Here is an 18716-nt window from a genome sequence, read left to right on the forward strand (position 1 = left end):
CAAAAATAGTCTACATCATATGCAGAAATAAATTTTCATCGTAAACAGTGTTTTGAAAGTTGCATTTTTCCATAGTCATTATAAACTTACTGGGTCCCAATTTTCCAAATTATATTTTAGCAAATATCCCTAGACTAGAAATATCTTTTAATTTACATGAATTTTCTAAGTATATTGCAGAATTTTGAAAAATGTCTAGGAGTTAAATCATTTACACAAGTCCCTAAATAATTTTGCCAAAACTTGCAGAAAATCCTGTAAGGCGTGATATCGTGTTACTTGAAAGAATATTTGAAATATTTAGCAAGATAATTACCAAACTGAAATAATACATGTATTATAGATTATGCTTTTGCTTTAAAAATTTATTGTTAAGTTTTCATGAATTGTAGGTACTGAAGATGAGTTTTTTAACATGGCCAAGACAAGAGAGTGTGTGAAGAAACAAGCACAGTATTATTTCTCAGACCTTCAGTATCTGGAAGGTCAGACAGATTGTGAAGTCAGAAATATCAACTGCTCAAGGTATGTTTTGTTTGCTTGTACATTGATGTAAAGTATAGATATAATGTATAGTAGATTATATATTTGTAATTCCACAGGGAATCTAGTCCCACCGCTTAGCTCAATAGGGAGAGCGCAGATCTATGGGTCGCGGGGTTGTGAGTTGGATCCTCGGGCGGGCAGTATGTTCTCTGTGATGATTTGATAAAAGGCATTGTGTCTAAAATCATTCGTCCTCCGCTTCTGATTCATGTGGGGATGTTGGCAGTTACTTGCAGAGAACAGGTTTGTACTGGTACAGAATCCAGGAACACTGGTTAGGTTAACTGCCCGCTGTTACATAACTGAAATACTGTTGAAAAACGGCTTTAACCCAAAACAAACAAACAAAAATCATCTTGTTGAGGAGACAAACTTAACATGATTATATGTATATGTAATTCCACAGAGAGTTTTTAGTTTATAAAGTGGAGGGGACAAATTTGTATGATAACCTATATATGCCATTCCACAGGGAATTTATAGTTCATCCTGTTGAGGGAACAATTATGTATGATTACATATATTCTGTGTTACACAACAGGGTGCATGTTGTTCTTTGTATGGAGGGAACAAAGTTGTATTATTATGTCTCCCACCACACAGTGGTATGGGAGACATTGATTTAATCCAATTTGTCTGTCTGTCTGTCTGTCCGCACTTTAAGTCGAACATTTCTCATCCAATCTTCACCAAACTTGAATAAAATGTGCTTGCCAATAACTCGGCCAAGTTCAATAACTAGCCAAATAGGCCCAGGCACTTCAGAATAATGACCCTTAACCAAAAATTATGGAACCATTCATACAAGCCCATTGAGACTGACATGACCAAAAATTTTGGAACCATTCATACAAGTACATCGAGACTGACATGACCAAAAATTACCAAACCATTCATACAAGCCCATCGAGACTGACATGACCAAAAATTATGGAACCATTCATACAAGCCCATTGAGACTGACATGACCAAAAATTCTGGAACCATTCATACAAGTACATCGAGACTGACATGACCAAAAATTACCAAACCATTCATACAAGCCCATCGAGACTGACATGACCAAAAATTCTGGAACCATTCATACAACTACATCGAGACTGACATGACCAAAAATTACCAAACCATTCATACAAGCCCATCGAGACTGACATGACCAAAAATTACCAAACCATTCATACAAGCCCATCGAGACTGACATGACCAAAAATTACCAAACCATTCATACAAGTCCATCGAGACTGACATTACCAAAAATTACCAAACCATTCATACAAGTCCATCGAGACTGACATGACCAAAAATTACCAAACCATTCATACATCGAGACTGACATGACCAAAAATTATGGAACAATTCATACAAGCCCATTGAGACTGACATGACCAAAAATTTTGGAACCATTCATACAAGTACATCGAGACTGACATCACCAAAAATTACCAAACCATTCATACAAGCCCATCGAGACTGACATGACCAAAAATTACCAAACCATTCATACAAGCCCATCGAGACTGACATGACCAAAAATTACCAAACCATTCATACAAGTCCATCGAGACTGACATGACCAAAAATTACCAAACCATTCATACAAGTCCATCGAGACTGACATGACCAAAAATTACCAAACCATTCATACAAGCCCATCGAGACTGACATGACCAAAAATTACCGAACTGTTCATACAAGTCCATCAAGACTGACATGACCAAAAATTACCAAACCATTCATACAAGCCCATCTATACTCACTATATGTGTATATATAAAGACAAGACATACTATTCAGATGATTAGGCAGTTGTGGGAGACATGTGCTTTTCTCAAAAGCAGCTCTGGTTACATGTATGTATTTCCTCAGTGAATTTATGTTTCATAGTGTGAAGAGGACAAATTTGTATGATTATGTTTGTTATATGTAATTTCACAGAGAGTTTATAGTTCATAGTGTGGAGGGGAAAAGTATGTATGATTATATATTTAATTTCACAGAGAGTTTGTAGTCCATAGTGTGAATGACACAAACTTGGTGATGGTGATCAGTCATGCAGAGAAAGATGGCTGTGACAAGTGTAGACAGAAAATCAACCCAAAAGATCTCATACAGGAGCCAATCGAGCCCTCGGAAGAGGAAGGTAGGCCCCAATATATCTGATTTTTGCCAGGTCCAATTATGAATATAAGTAGATCAGCAGCATCAAGGTGACTCGTGCATTTTGTCAGGACTGTAATGGCCAATTATTTTTGGCTCGACACTATTCAAGCTATTCTACTCACCCTGGTGTCGGCATCACACCTTGGTTAAAGTTTTGCATGCTAGTACATACAGCTGTCATTTAAAGGCATATAGCTTTGAAACTTATTTTTTCTTTTTCTAGGTGAATTACCAACCTCACTGGGTCAAGTTCCATAACTCTGACATGTATTTTTAGCAAATTATGCCCCCTTTTGGACTTAAAAAATCCTGGTTAAAGTTTTACATGCAAGTTAGTATCTCCAAAACTAATGCAGATATTGATTTGAAACTTCACATGTGTCTTCGTGGATATAAAACTAGTTGGTAGCATCAAGTCCCATAACTCTGACCTGCATTTTGGCCAAATTATGCCCCTTTGGACTTAGAAAATCCTTGTTAAGTTTTGCGTGCAAGTACGTACAGCTATTACTTAAAGGCATATAGATTTGAAAATTATTTTTTCGTTTTCGAGATCAATTACCAACCTCACTGGATTAGGTCCCGTAACTCTGACATGTATTTTGGGCAAATTATGCCCCCTTTTGGACTTAGAAAATTTTGGTTAAGTTTTGCATGCAAGTTATTATCTGCAGAACAAATGCAGATATTAAGTTGAAACTTCACATGTGCCTTCGGAGTTATAAAACTAGTTGGTAGCATCAAGTCCCATAACTCTGACATGCATTTTGATCAGATTTTGTCCCCTTTTGAACTTAAAACTCTTTAGATATTTTAACATTTGGGTAATATTTTCCTGCTTCTGGGACAATATTTTGAATAGTCGAGCAGCAATTGAAAAATTTTCAACAACATTTACTAGAGCACTGACTCGGTTTCATAATAATTTCAAATAAATGTTTTTAGGCGACACCGATTTTTCAAAAAGCACGTAGTGTGTGGTCATATTTTCCTAAGTGTGTGAAGTAGAGACTTTAAAATCTTTTTGTCAGGAACAACTTGTCTGATCACACAAATGTTTATTGGGTTGCTCTTGCCAAGATTTATCAAATTAATCTGATTCATCAAATACCATGACCACCAGAGATAAAAATAGAAAAATCTTCAAATCTTCTAAATAGGTAGTTCAGTTTTAAATACTAAAGGATGTTACAGAAGGTCTGTTGGTCCTTTTTGTGTCGGTTAATATTTTCACTTGGAAGTAACTTTCATCATGTCTGCATTTGAATTATTTCGTCTATTCCAGTTGATGCACATTTTTGTCATATGAAGCCAAGATACAGAAAATCTACAAGTCACTGTTATGATAGTCATCCAATGGTATGTCACTCTGTCTTTGTAAATCTATTAATTCAAGTTGAGTGTTAGTCATGTCGGAACACAAGTCATCAAGTAATATTTACAATCACTGTTTTCTTTTCCATTTGAAGTTTTGACATTCATTTTGTATGAACAGCAAAAGGAAAGGCGCCAAAGATGCAACAACCCTGCTTAGTGATAATGGGTCGGCGACGTTCATGTATAGATAGAACGTTCCTTAGATGACGTCACAGTTGTTCTGTCTTGTGAACAGAATGGCCAGGAACCTGATTTTAATGTTAAATGCACCATTCATGCATTTGCAGATCCTTTATCTATCATTTATTTTGCATGAACTCCGAAAAAAAAAATTTCATGTCTTACAGTGAAATTTTATATTTTAGAAAATGCAGGGTACCATTTCCCCAGTCGGTAATAAATAAGGTTATTGATTTTAGTAATATTTATGAAGTTTACATTGCTTAAAAACACTATTTATATGAATCATACAAATGAGAAGAAGTGTGATATATACATCCTTGTTATGGTGCTGGTCATAGAGATGAAATATATAAATACACATAGAGTCAAGATATACAGCTAGTCATTTGCAGACTTTAGTACATGTATGGCATTTTATTAGAATATATTATTGGTATGTTTATCAATATTTTATAGGAAAATACAGATAAATGTGCAGCAGCTCTAACACATCCTGTTTCCATGGTGATTGTTGTCCTTGTCTCCATAGCAACCATTCTGCTTAGCAACCGGTGATGATAAAACAATAGTAGAAAAGCAGCACATTCCCTTCAAGAGTATTTTCATGCAGAAGAAATGATGAACCACCTGTTTTTGACCACACTGTTTGCTCTGTGTATTTTACATTCATAGGAATTGATATTTCGCTCCAAAATGTTTGCAAAAAAACTCCTTAAAGTTAACGTTAATGGCGAAATGTTTAAAGATGTCAGATTTAGGTGTCTAAACACTATCTGGTTTATATACGGAATTTGCATGTTAAAGAACAGATCACTAAAATGTGCCAAAGAAAAGAATGTGGTTTGTTTTTGTTTTGTTGTATATATTTTTGCTATAACTCACTGTAGCTGTGGGTTCCATGTGACTACATAGTAATATAAAAAGGAAAGTTGTGATCCAGATTGAATTAATAATGTATATTTATTGCTGTTTATGAAAAATGAAATTAACTATTAAAGATATAAATTGCTGTTAAGGAGTTAAGATTATGGTATAAGATATAAGGCCCGCATATTTTTAAGACAACCATGTGTTTCATACCAGAATGGAAATTACTAAACCATTATATATATATTATATTTACAGTTTTATTTTCTCTTTCTTTCCCATTAATTAAGTTGGTCTGATGTTGGTTACTTAGAAATAATAGATCTCTAAATGGTCAGTAAAGGCCAGTTGTTGGAATAGAAAAAAACATTTTAAAGTCACATGCCCTGCAAGTTTTCTATGGATATTGAGTAATGAACATTATATCTCAGCAATGTGTGGTATGCAAGCAATCGTAGCTAGTCAAGCATTGTTACCTCTACACCATACCACCTTTAAATGGCATCATAGCAATGACACTTCATAAAGCATTTAAACATACAAGTTGTACAAGTGTATGTTTAGTATTGGGATTGCAGAAGCAATGCCAGTTTCATAGGTTGGAAATAGCAACACAACTTCTTTGCTGATTTGCTTTTTGTGAGAAACGTGGTGTTTTCTATACTGATAATATAAGACTTGCCATTTGGTATATTGTATGATAAATGTACATCTATTTTGTTTCTGTTGTATATCCTAAGTTTATAATATACCTTCAAACTTTGTTATTTTTTACTCCATGAAGATTTTTTTAACTGAAAGAATAGTCCCTTACTTAATGACCAAATATTTGTAGTTTTATTATATTGGGATTTCAGAAGTCCCTGCCTTTTGATAGATATGAAATGGCAGATTTAATTAAAGTTTGTTCTTTTTATAAGACTGATAGAAATGAAAGGTTGCAATAGAATTAAAATCTTTCTGTTAACTGGAATCATATGAAGTTGATAACATTCTTTAGTGATGTTATTATCATAGTTTTAAATGAAAAACTTAAAATGTTAACTTTGGTAGCATGTTACAGTCACAATTTATAATGAAATGTATGTTGTTTGGTAGCTCTGTCGGTACATCATCAGAATAATACATGCTTTCTCAATTTTGTGGTAGAGGGGTCAGAAATTGAATTACTTGATGATGTTGTAAATAGTTTTCTGTGGATATGTGGTGCTCCCCTATGTGCTGCCTTCTGTATATAGAATGTGACTGTCCTTTGCTTAGAAACCTTCACTTAGAGCATCATTATAGAAATACCATATTGAGGAACAGTGAATATCATTGACACAAGGAGAATACTATCAACTAAGGGAGAAATTACAATTCACTGCATTTTCCTAAATGTTGACAATATCACTGATTATGTACATTTCACATTTATCTTGTATTTTTGGAGATTATTCAATCCTGTTTCTACAGTATTGTAAATTTGAGGTTAATTTGTTTACAGTTGTTAACACATTAAAAGGCCCTCAAACTTTAGTAAAAATAGAAAATCATACAAGCTCTTTAAAAACCCTGTTTGTGCATGAACTTGATCATATAACTTGGCATAACTGTACATATACTTGAAAAACACCATCTAGTTAACATTTTTGTCTGTGAACATTTTAAAAAGTGTAGTCTGCTATGTTAATGAAAAAAAAACATGTATTAATTTTTGTTACTATTTTTAGGAACATATTAAATAGTTATTACAAAATGGTATTTTTTTTTTTTTACAATATTGGTGCAGAAGTAATAGCTTTATTCTAATATAGCATAATTTTTATCACTTAAACTGTTAAATTTCTATAATGAACTTGTCCATCTTTCAATTTGGAGAGTACCATTAAATGTTAAAAGGGGTGCTTACCAAAAAGATACTGACTGAATGGCGAACAGTGCTGATCATGATCTGCACTGTTTGCAAAGGCAGAATAAATCATGTCCAGCATGATAAGGGTTAAAGTGAAAATATATACCATTTTGTGATTCATAGTTTGATAAACCAAGGTTCATTGTTCAGATGATTCAATATTTAACCACTCTGCTCAGTAATCATGGTTCAATTCCTGCATGATTGAACTCTGAAACATGGTAAATCAGATTATAAACCAAATATAGGTCTTATTTATTTACTTATTGCCAGTTGTAAACCAAAGATAAATAGAAGCCTATAGATGTTGCCAAAATATAAAGTATTCCTGTGTTACCTAAACAAACGTGTGATCAGTGATTTTCATGTATTTGTAATCAGCATTTACAGTAGATTTTTGCACAGATGGCATTTGTTTTTCATTGCACTCAATTAGAAATTTTGTATAGATTTGTAACTGTTAGTATAACAGAGCACTGGTGGTGTCCATCACTTACAGAAATGAAATGAAATTGGAAAAAATATGAGAAAACAAAATTTCTGTTATTTATACGTACCGGTAACTTTCTTTTTAATCAGCTATGCCTTGTGTGCAGTAAAAAGTTAATAGTTTGATTTTATAGGTTTTCACAATCTGTTCTTCAAAGATATAATTGATCAAGACCTCTTAAAAGTGATTTCGTTTTTAAATTTAAAGTGTTTGCATTGAAATCTATATTCCTGTACCTAGATTTGTTGTACATGTATTTCCATCTAATGTTTAGAAAGTATAATATATTGTGATGGCCTATATTGCTTAATTTGTTAAATGTCTAGATTAACACAGTCTTACTCCCTGTGATTTTATTGTAATTTCAAAGTTTACTTGAATGTTACAGAAAATTCCCTACATTTAAATATGTGTTAATTGATTGTGGTGTATGTTTTCATATTATCCTAATGTAGTTTTGCAAGCAAGCTTACGTCTTCACAGGTGGTCAACCATTGCCTACAATCTGACTTAAGTACTTGATCTTCTAAACGAAGATCTGAGAACGACCCATTCACATTCGTCTTCTGTATATTTTGGATTTCCAGTATTGCTATTTTTATTTTATCCAACCAGACGACTTGTTCAAATGTCGAAGAGTAAGAAAAATGTGCAGTCATTCCAGGGCTCAAACCCGGGATCCCTCGCTTACAAAGCAAGTGGCCTACCGACTGAGCTAACCGGCTAACTGATACCTTACGATATTAGAATTGTAAATATCAAAAGTCAAGGCTACAGGTAGATTTGCAAGATGTTGTAAGTTAGGCCCTGATTGGCTAGCGAAAGGGTCGCCAGAACGAGGCAATGAATAGGTCGTTTTCAGATCCTATGCGTAGCGTAATAGGAGATGTATTTTAGTCAGATTGCCATTGCCTATATTCCTGAGAGATTTTCTATATTTTTGAAGGACCTGTATTTTCCTAAATTCTGAATACATGATTATTATCAGATAATTTTTATTTTAAGATATTTAAGTGTATTTTTTGAAGTGAAAAGTGCAGATTTGATATTTTAACTATTTATCCTTCACTTATAAATAAAGAGATTAAATACTTGCTAACCAGTTCTTCTATTCGTATTAATGTAAGTAAGTCTTTTCATGACACATAATTTTAACCCTTACCCTGCGAAATTTCTATAATGAACTTGTCCATTTCTGATTTGGACATTACCATTAAATGTTGAAAGGTGTGCTTTCCAAAAAATTACTGGCAGAATAGCGAACAGTGCAGATCATGATCAGACTGCATGGATGTGCAGGCTGATAATGATCTGCACTGGTCGCAAAGTCAAAACCAATTGTGTCCAGCATGGTAAAGGTTAAAGCAATTACTTTTTTTGACCATATTTCACTGATTCATGTGTCGAGCTCATGTTGCAAAACCTTTCAGTGATTTTGATAAAAAAAATCCAATATTTATCCCTATAATTTTAGGAAATATAATTGACAGATTATGAAACTGTTCTCTTACAGAATACTTGTAGGTCTGCTTCACTTAAATGTAACTAGAATTGTCACTGCACATTTTTCCTGTAGATGCCTCTATTTTCATTATAAGAGTGATGTGTATATTTTTTCACTGAAATAATTTATTACATATATTCTTATTCATAGTTTCCATATTGAATGTGTTTGTTTTACAAATATGTTACGCCCATTTTAAATGTTATTGTTCATAATTTAACATTTTTGCAGTGCAATAGTTTGTTGTTTATACCCAAGAGTTTAGTAAATTGTATTTACATGTATATAGCAGCATCATTTTTTGCATGCATTTAAGTGTATTATACCATGTTACAATTTTGATAGTGTAATAGAAAGAGAGAAAGGTTCTTGTATAAAATACAGAAATGTATGTGAGAAGAAATGATTGTACGGAAAAGTTTGTAAATCTATGTCCATATTTTGAGCCATACTCTCCTCTTGTAATTTTGCCAAAGTAAAAATTTTATGGATTAAGTCAGTTTGAATCAGAAAGTATGTCGATTCTTTTATTATTTTTTTTGGTCAGTTTTCTTTGAAATAGACTGGTTTTCAAACAAAACAGCCAGAGAAATCTCTCGGTGTTCAAGTCTTTAAATGACAACCCAGCTTTAGATTTCAATTTTAGAAGTATTTGCCTGAAACTAATTTGATGTGAATGTTGAAATTCTTCTTATCTACCAGTAGTAATCAAACATTTATGACAAATTTTTCACTGAATTATAGAAAACTAAGAGTGAAATATATCTGGTATTTTCACAGTGAAAAAAAATCAAATATAATTTTCACTGGTAAGAAACTATAAAATGGGTGTATTTAGTCAAAACATGAAATAAAAAGGTTTTTTATTGTTTTGCATGTAAGATCAAAGTAACTTTCACTAATGAACACCATATTATATATTTTCACTTGTATGCCACTCGTGAAAATATTGCATATGATGTTCACTTGTGAAAGATATTTCAATTTTACACTGAAACAAACAAATATTTTCTATCTATGATTGAACTGTGGGGAAACATGTGAAATAGGTTGATATATAATAGGAAGAAAAATTGGCAACATAAGTTCGTGTAAACCAGATAATGAATATCATGAACAGTCAGATACTGTGAAATCCGTTATATGAGTAGTGGACTAATTTTCTCGGTTGAGTATATCCACAAAATTAAATTCCAACAAACAGGTACAATTTCCAATTATTATGTCTCCCACCACACAGAGGTGTGGGAGACATATTGATTTACTCCTGTCTGTGTGTGTGTCTCTCACAAAGCTTGTCCGCACTCTAAGACGAACATTTCTCATCCAATTTTCACCAAAATTGAACAAAATGTGTTTGCCAATAAGTGCTCAGCCAAGTTCGATAACTAGTCAAACTTCTGAATTATGGCCCTTGAATTACCAAAAAAACGTTCCGATTTCTTGCGCATTATTGACCTCAAAAGGACCCCTATACTACTTTTAAAAGTAGCATAGGGGTCCTTTTGGTGTCAAAAAAGCGCATGCGCATGTGCTCTAAGTAAACCGTATATAAAGACCGACTTAATATTTAGATGATTAGGCAGTTTTGGAAGACATGCGCTTTTCTCAAAAGCATCTCTAGTTTTATATTTAAAATTGGAAATCCATGAAATTGTATCCCATGACATTTTTTTTTTTTTTTGCCTAAACTATAAAATAGTGTATACATGAAATTAAATGATTTCTCAGTAACATAGAACTCATAGGTATTTTTTCATTCTTTAAAGTTTTCCCTGTTTAGTAAAAGGGACCTTAAAAGTAGTTTTATGATGAATACTTTCTTATGCTGGGATTTCAGCGATGCTTGTTGAAGAATGTATGGTTTTAGAATGACTGAACGGAACACTTAGCAAGTCTAAATTTTTGTCACAAGCTAGCTAATTTAGCCATTGTCTAAGTTAGATTATGTTAGCAATTAAAATGTTTTTGACTTTCACTTACTTTTTAAATTCCTTTGAAAGAAATATTATTTATTTGTACAGAACATTCTATTATATAATGTAAATACCTTACAAATAGAACTAGGAAAAATTTTCAAGTCTTTCTATGAAGTAAAATGTGACTTTGTTTGGTTATTTACTTTTCTTTGACAGATGTAAAATTGGTTAGTGAATCCTATTTGTTGATATTTTAAAGCCTGTTTTTTCCTTTTTGGATAAATCGTTTTCCAATAAAGATGGTTGTTTTTTCTTATTTTACCCAGATTTAGACTTAATAATTTGTTTCAGCACATTTTTTTCAGCATGTCCTACATGATTTAGTCTTTCTCTGTTTTCTGCAATCATTTGAGATAAGAAATGTTGAGATTATGTGTGTATGGATAAAGTTTCAGTCTTGATTATGTATCTAGGGGCTATACTGGATTCTGGTCCGTTGGTAGACAGAATTTGTCTGGGCTGTTTCTCAGCAATTATTTGCCAGATTTCCATCAAACCTTGTAAATATTAGCAGTACCAAGCCTAGTTACGCATGTGCGAATTTGGTTCCGTTTATATGTCTTGAATAGCAAAGTAAAAATCAGTTTTGCACTTTGAACTACAAAATGCAAAATGATTTGCAGTTTGCATTTTTATGAAAATTAGATTGAAATGTTGAATTTCAAAGCCTAAAAAACAAAAAATTACCACCTTCTTCGGAAAGCAAATTATTGTTCATATATATTGTGAACCCCAAAATGAAACTCATTTTTTCAATTTGAACTCCAAAATGCAAAGTACAGCAATTCATATTTCAGTGTGCAGATTAGACTGTATTATTAAATTTCCAATCATAAAATGCCCCAAAACAAACTCTTTCTCAGAAAGCAAGCGGGTTCCATACAAATCTTTTATAGCAAAATAAAAATTGATTTTGTAATTCGAATCACAAGCTGCAAAATGGTGCTTTTCACAATCTGTTAAACAGTTTGCAAAAACACAAGATTTAAGAAGTTTCAGAAAACTCCCTTACCAGCTGGAGAGTTGGACGAAAACACACTCAGAGGGGGAGGAGCAAAAAATTGACATAAACAAAAGACCCCATCGTTATGCCTGTTTAATTTCGTTTTTCCGCCCAATGCTAATTAGCTTGTTTTTGTACTGTGCCTTTACTGTTAAGCTAATTTTTGCCCTGTGCCCCCACGGTTTCATTTTATAAATGTTGACTTTTGCCCAGTAAGAGTGACATCTTTATTTTGCAAATTTTGGATGGAAACAAAAAGGCCGATTAGAGTGACGAAGGAGGTAGGGGAAGTAACTTTGGATGGGAACAAAAAGAGGCCGGTTAGAGTGACCTCCCCTGAATTTTGCAAATGGCATCAAGGGAGGTAGGGGAAGTAACTTTGGATGGTAACAAAAACAGGCCGGTTAGAGTGACCTCCCCTGAATTTTGCAAATGGCGTCTAGGGAGGTAGGGGAAGTAACTTTTGATGGGAACAAAAAGAGGCCGGTTAGAGTGACCTCCCCTGAATTTTGCAAATGGCATCAAGGGAGATAGGGAAAGTAACTTTGGATGGTAACAAAAACAGGCCGGTTAGAGTGACCTCCCCCTGAATTTTGCAAATGGCGTCGAGGGAGGTTGGGGAAGTAACTGGATGGGAACAAAAAGAGGCTAGTAAGAGTGACCTCCCCTGAAATTTGCAAATGGCATCGAGGGAGGTAGGGGAAGTAACTGGATGGGAAGAAAAAGTGGCTAGTTAAGGGTGACCTCCCCTGAATTTTGCAAATGGCGTCGAGGGAGATAGGGGAAGTAACTGGATGGGAAGAAAAAGTGGCTAGTTAAGAGTGACCTCCCCTGAATTTTGCAAATGGCGTCGAGGGAGGTAGGGGAAGTAACTGGATGGGAAGAAAAAGTCGCTAGTTAAGAGTGACCTTCCCTGAATTTTGCAAATGACGTCAAGGGAGGTAGGGGAAGTAACTTTAGATGGTAACAAAAACAGGCCGGTTAGAGTGACCTCCCCTGAATTTTGCAAATGGCATCGAGGGACGAAGGGGAAGTAACTTTGGATGGGAACAAAAAGAGGCTAGTTAGAGTGACCTCCCCTGAATTTTGCAAATGGCGTTGAGGGAGGTAGGGGAAGTAACTGGATGGGAAGAAAAAGTGGCTAGTTAAGAGTGACCTCCCCTGAATTTTGCAAATGGCGTCGAGGGAGGTAGGGGAAGTAACTGGATGGGAAGAAAAAGTCGCTAGTTAAGAGTGACCTTCCCTGAATTTTGCAAATGACGTCAAGGGAGGTAGGGGAAGTAACTTTTGATGGCAACAAAAACAGGCCGGTTAGAGTGACCTCCCCTGAATTTTGCAAATGGCATCGAGGGACGAAGGGGAAGTAACTTTGGATGGGAACAAAAAGAGGCTAGTTAGAGTGACCTCCCCTGAATTTTGCAAATGGCGTCGAGGGAGGTAGGGGAAGTAACTGGATGGGAAGAAAAAGTGGCTAGTTAAGAGTGACCTCCCCTGAATTTTGCAAATGACGTCAAGGGAGGTAGGGGAAGTAACTTTGGATGGGAACAAAAAGAGGCTGGTTAGAGTGACCTCCCCTGAATTTTGCAAATGGCGTCGAGGGAGGTAGGGGAAGTAACTTTGGATGGGAACAAAAAGAGGCTGGTTAGAGTGACCTCCCCTGAATTTTGCAAATGGCGTCGGAGGTAGGGGAAGTAACTTTGGATGGGAACAAAAAGAGGCCGGTTAGAGTGACCTCCCCTGAGTTTTGCAAATGGCGTCAAGGGAGGTAGGGGAAGTTCTTTTGGATGGTAAAAAAAACAGGCCGGTTAGAGTGACCTCCCCCGAATTTTGTAAATGGCGTCAAGGGAGGTAGGGAAAGTTACTTTGGATGGTAACAAAAAGAGGCTAGTAAGAGTGACCTCCCCTGAATTTTGCAAATGGCGTCGACGGAGGTAGGGGAAGTAACTGGATGGGAAGAAAAAGTGGCTAGTTAAGAGTGACCTCCCCTGAATTTTGCAAATGACGTCAAGGGAGGTAGGGGAAGTAACTTTGGATGGGAACAAAAACAGGCCGGTTAGAGTGACCTCCCCTGAATTTTGCAAATGGCATCGAGGGAGGTAGGGGAAGTAACTTTGGATGGGAACAAAAAGAGGCTGGTTAGAGTGACCTCCCCTGAATTTTGCAAATGGCGTCGAGGGAGGTAGGGGAAGTAACTTTGGATGGGAACAAAAAGAGGCTGGTTAGAGTGACCTCCCCTGAATTTTGCAAATGGCGTCGAGGGAGGTAGGGGAAGTAACTTTGGATGGGAACAAAAACAGGCCGATTAGAGTGACCTCCCCTGAATTTTGCAAATGGCATCGAGGGAGGTTGGGGAAGTAACTGGATGGGAACAAAGAGGCTAGTAAGAGTGACCTCCCCTGAATTTGCAAATGGCGTCGAGGAGATAGGGGAAGTAACTCGGAGGGAACAAAAAGAGGCCCGTTAGAGTGACCTCCCCGAATTTTGCAAATGGACGTCAAGGGAGGTATGGGAAGTAACTTTGGATGGTAACAAAAAGAGGCAAGTTAGAGTGACCTCCCCTGAATTTTGCAAATGGCATCGAGGGAGGTAGGGGAAGTAACTTTGGATGGGAACAAAAAGAGGCCTGTTAGATTGACCTCCCCTGAATTTTGCAAATGGCGTCGAGGGAGGTAAGGGAAGCAACTTCGGATGTGAACAAAAAGAGGCCTGTTAGAGTGACCTCCCCCGAATTTTGCAAATGGCGTCGGGGGAGGTAGGGGAAGTAACTTCGGAAGGGAACAAAAAGTGGCTATTTCGAGTGACCTCCCCTGAATTTTGCAAATGGCGTCGAGGGAGGTAGGGGAAGTAACTTTGGATGGGAACAAAAAGAGGCTAGTTAGTGACCTCCCCTGAATTTTGCAAATGGCGTCGAGGGAGGTAGGGGAAGTAACTTTGGAAGGGAACAAAAAGTGGCTATTTAGAGTGACCTCCCCTGAATTTTGCAAATGGCGTCGACGGAGGTAGGGGAAGTAACTTCGGATGGTAACAAAAAGAGGCCGGTTAGAGTGACCTCCCCCGAATTTTGCAAATGGCGTCGAGGGAGGTAGGGGAAGTAACCTCGGATGGGAACAAAAAGAGGCCGGTTAGAGTGACCTCCCCCGAATTTTGCAAATGGCGTCGAGGGAGGTAGGGGAAGTAACTTCGGATGGGAACAAAAAGAGGCCTGTTAGTGACCTCCCCGAATTTTGCAAATGGCGTCGAGGAGGTAGGGGAAGTAACTCGTATGGTAACAAAAAGGGCGTGTTAGAGTGACCTCCCCTGAATTTTGCAAATGCGTCAGGGAGGTAGGGAAGTAACTTTGGATGGGAACAAAAAAGGCTAGTAGTGACCTCCCCTGAATTTTGCAAATGGCGTCGAGGGAGGTAGGGGAAGTAACATTGGATGGGAACAAAAACAGGCTGGTTAGAGTGACCTCCCCTGAATTTTGCAAATGGCGTCGACGGAGGAAGGGGAAGAAGCTTCGTATGGTAACAAAAAGAGGCTGGTTAGAGTGACCTTCCCCGAATTTCGCAAATGGCGTCGAGGGAGGTAGGGGAAGTAACTTCGGAAGGGAACAAAAAGAGGCCTGTTAGAGTGACCTCCCCCGAATTTTGCAAATGGCGTCGAGGGAGGTAGGGGAAGTAACTTCGGATGGTAACAAAAAGAGGCAAGTTAGAGTGACCTCCCCCGAATTTTGCAAATGGCGTCGAGGGATGTAGGGGAAGTAACTTCGGATGGGAACAAAAAGAGGCCTGTTAGATTGACCTCCCCTGAATTTTGCAAATGGCGTCGAGGGAGGTAAGGGAAGCAACTTCGGATGTGAACAAAAAGAGGCCTGTTAGTGACCTCCCCCGAATTTTGCAAATGGCGTCGGGGGAGGTAGGGGAAGTAACTTCGGAAGGGAACAAAAAGTGGCTATTTTGAGTGACCTCCCCTGAATTTTGCAAATGGCGTCGAGGGAGGTAGGGGAAGTAACTTTGGATGGGAACAAAAAGAGGCTAGTTAGTGACCTCCCCTGAATTTTGCAAATGGCGTCGAGGGAGGTAGGGTAAGGAACTTTGGATGAGAACAAAGAGGCCAGTTAGAGTGACCTCCTCTGAATTTTGCAAATGGCGTCGAGGGAAGTAGGGGAAGTAACTTTGGATGGTAACAAAAACAGGCCGGTTAGAGTGACCTCCCCTGAATTTTGCAAATGGCGTCGAGGGAGGTAGGGGAAGTAACTTTCGATGGGAACAAAAAGAGGCCGGTTAGAGTGACCTCCCCTGAATTTTGCAAATGGCGTCGAGGGAGGTTGGGGAAGTAACATTGGATGGGAACAAAAAGAGGCTGGTTAGAGTGACCTCCCCTGAATTTTGCAAATGGCGTCGAGGGAAGTAGGGGAAGTAACTTTGGATGGTAACAAAAACAGGCCGGTTAGAGTGACCTCCCCTGAATTTTGCAAATGGCGTCGAGGGAGGTAGGGGAAGTAACTTTGGATGGGAACAAAAACAGGCCGGTTAGAGTGACCTCCCCTGAATTTTGCATATGGCGTCGAGGGAGGTAGGGGAATAATTTGGATGGAACAAAAAGAGGCCGGTTAGAGTGACTCCCCCAGATTACTATCAAATCGTCCAAGGATAGTGAGGGGAAATGACAAGTTTCATTAGATGGGCCAAACTGTGACCTCTAGAGGTAACACTTTCTTGATTGACTGGTGACCTATTTTTGCCCCAATGACCCAATATCAAACTCACGCAGATTTTATTGAGGGAACATTGTGACATGGACCAAAAATTGTGACCTTAAGTGTTAACAGTCAAATTGTTGACGACGACACGCCGTGCCGCGAGGACACAGGGCGATCACAAAGCTCACCTTGAGACTTGTGCTCAGGTGAGCTAAAAATAGTAGAACACTGTAAGTCTTTTATCATTTTCAGCTACCGCAATAGCAAATATCGCAAATGGCTGTAAAGAATAATATATAATTGTGTATGTAAAATTCTGAATTTAAAACATTGGACTAGCTTCATGATTAGTAAGAGAGCGAAACAGTTAATTTTCAAATTGGAACGCATCTTTTTAGGAGTAAACCAACAAGAGCACCGCATTGCGGTGCAGACGCTCATCTGATATTTTGCTCTGTTTAGAATATGTCATACCCATATTTTCTATGTCCAAGGGGAATAATTCTTGAAAAAAAAGCAGAGGTTCGATACTTGAGTGTGAGTCAGCAAACCAACTTACCAGAAATTTGAATGTCTTGTCCCAAAGGGGCAATTTTATAAGAGGATGGAGTTATTTGCTGGAATGGGTCATCTTTTGATGGGAACAAATTCAAATTTACAGCAAGCTTCTGTTTAAAAAAAAGCTGACCTAACCAACTAACCAAGAATCTTTTTCTAAATCCAAGGGTCATGATCTTGGCGGAGAGTAACTTTATGGGAACAATGTTAAAGTAATAGCTTGATACTTTGAGAAATGACTAACATAACCTTACCCAAAATCTGATGTATTCTAGCCAAAAGGGCCTATTCTGCAAAGCAGGATGGACTAGTCTTGATATACAGATTCAACTATTGATGGTGAACAAGTGTTGCAAGTTTTAAAGCAATAGCTTTGTTAGTTTAGGAGAAAAGCTGACTTACAAATAAAACTTACAAGGAAACGCCGACGCAGACGACGACGACGAAGTAATGACAATAACTCTTTTTTTAAAAACAAACAAACAAATGAGCTAAAATATCTATCAGCAATTATACAGATACTGAAATTTTGGCTGTCTTTTGAAAATGGTAATTTTTTAAATGCGAAAAGGCACTCTTCTTTGGATTATGAAACAAAAAATATCTCACAACACTTACACAACACTACACTTACACTGATTTCTGTGCGAGGCTGATTCACCTTATTTTTAGCCGATTTTTCCTTAAAATTTTGATGGTTGTCACCTTATTCTGCTGTAATATGATATACATAGGGGACATTTGTTTGTTTCAGTATAGAATCGTAATATATTTCACCAAGTACTCTTAAATCTGGCTTTCCCGAATGAAAGATAATTCAGTGTTATACTTTCTTTTTAATTCTTACATTGAACGATCCGCAACTTACGCTGTATCGTTTTATATCTTGTCAAGTTAAAGCTAGAATCACACTGCCCCGGATGGGCTACCGATGAGTTCCGGATAGCATTCGTAACGCATCCGTAGAACTCTTAACTCTTTCGTAAGTCATCTGGTGTATTTCCTTCCGGAAAAAATTTGAGCTTGTTCAAAACTTCGCACCATTGTCCCTGGATGCCTCCAATTTCTTAAAGGATACACCGGATGACTTATGAATGAGTTACGCGTTACGGATGCTATCCGGTGCTCATCCGCAAGCCCAGTGTGATTCTACCTTCTAATAAATTCATCTAATCTTATCTTACTCAACCGCACAGTGACATACGTTTCATGACGTTACAATGCTTTTGTTGGAAAAATGTAAAATAAGTCTACGAGATGTTTCTGTTACATTTGAATGGTTTGGAGTGTATTTTAGTGTTTTTGTAAGCATAACTATACATCTTTTTGATGCACATTTCCAGGCCTTACAATTCCTATCCTTTCGCGTTCAATTGTTGTTCCGTACTAGTTAAAATCATATTTGGATTTCTCTCCGTTTGAAACAATGTGTTTATCATGTTATTATCTAACATTACATTCCAGTAATTGT

At 37.0% G+C, this 18716-nt stretch overlaps 1 protein-coding gene across 1 annotated transcript; it reads left to right on the forward strand.

Moving 5' to 3' along the window:
* Nucleotides 1-397: 397 nt before the first annotated feature.
* On the forward strand, nucleotides 398-11238 carry LOC128547890 (uncharacterized). The gene is made up of 4 exons (XM_053521568.1): nucleotides 398-525; nucleotides 2544-2686; nucleotides 3992-4065; nucleotides 4723-11238. Exons 1-4 carry the CDS (start codon nucleotides 416-418, stop codon nucleotides 4819-4821), a joined length of 426 nt encoding a protein of 141 aa, XP_053377543.1. The 5' UTR covers nucleotides 398-415; the 3' UTR covers nucleotides 4822-11238.
* Nucleotides 11239-18716: the final 7478 nt, after the last annotated feature.

The sequence above is a fragment of the Mercenaria mercenaria genome, chromosome 13, assembly GCF_021730395.1.
Source record: "Mercenaria mercenaria strain notata chromosome 13, MADL_Memer_1, whole genome shotgun sequence".
NCBI lineage: Eukaryota > Metazoa > Mollusca > Bivalvia > Venerida > Veneridae > Mercenaria > Mercenaria mercenaria.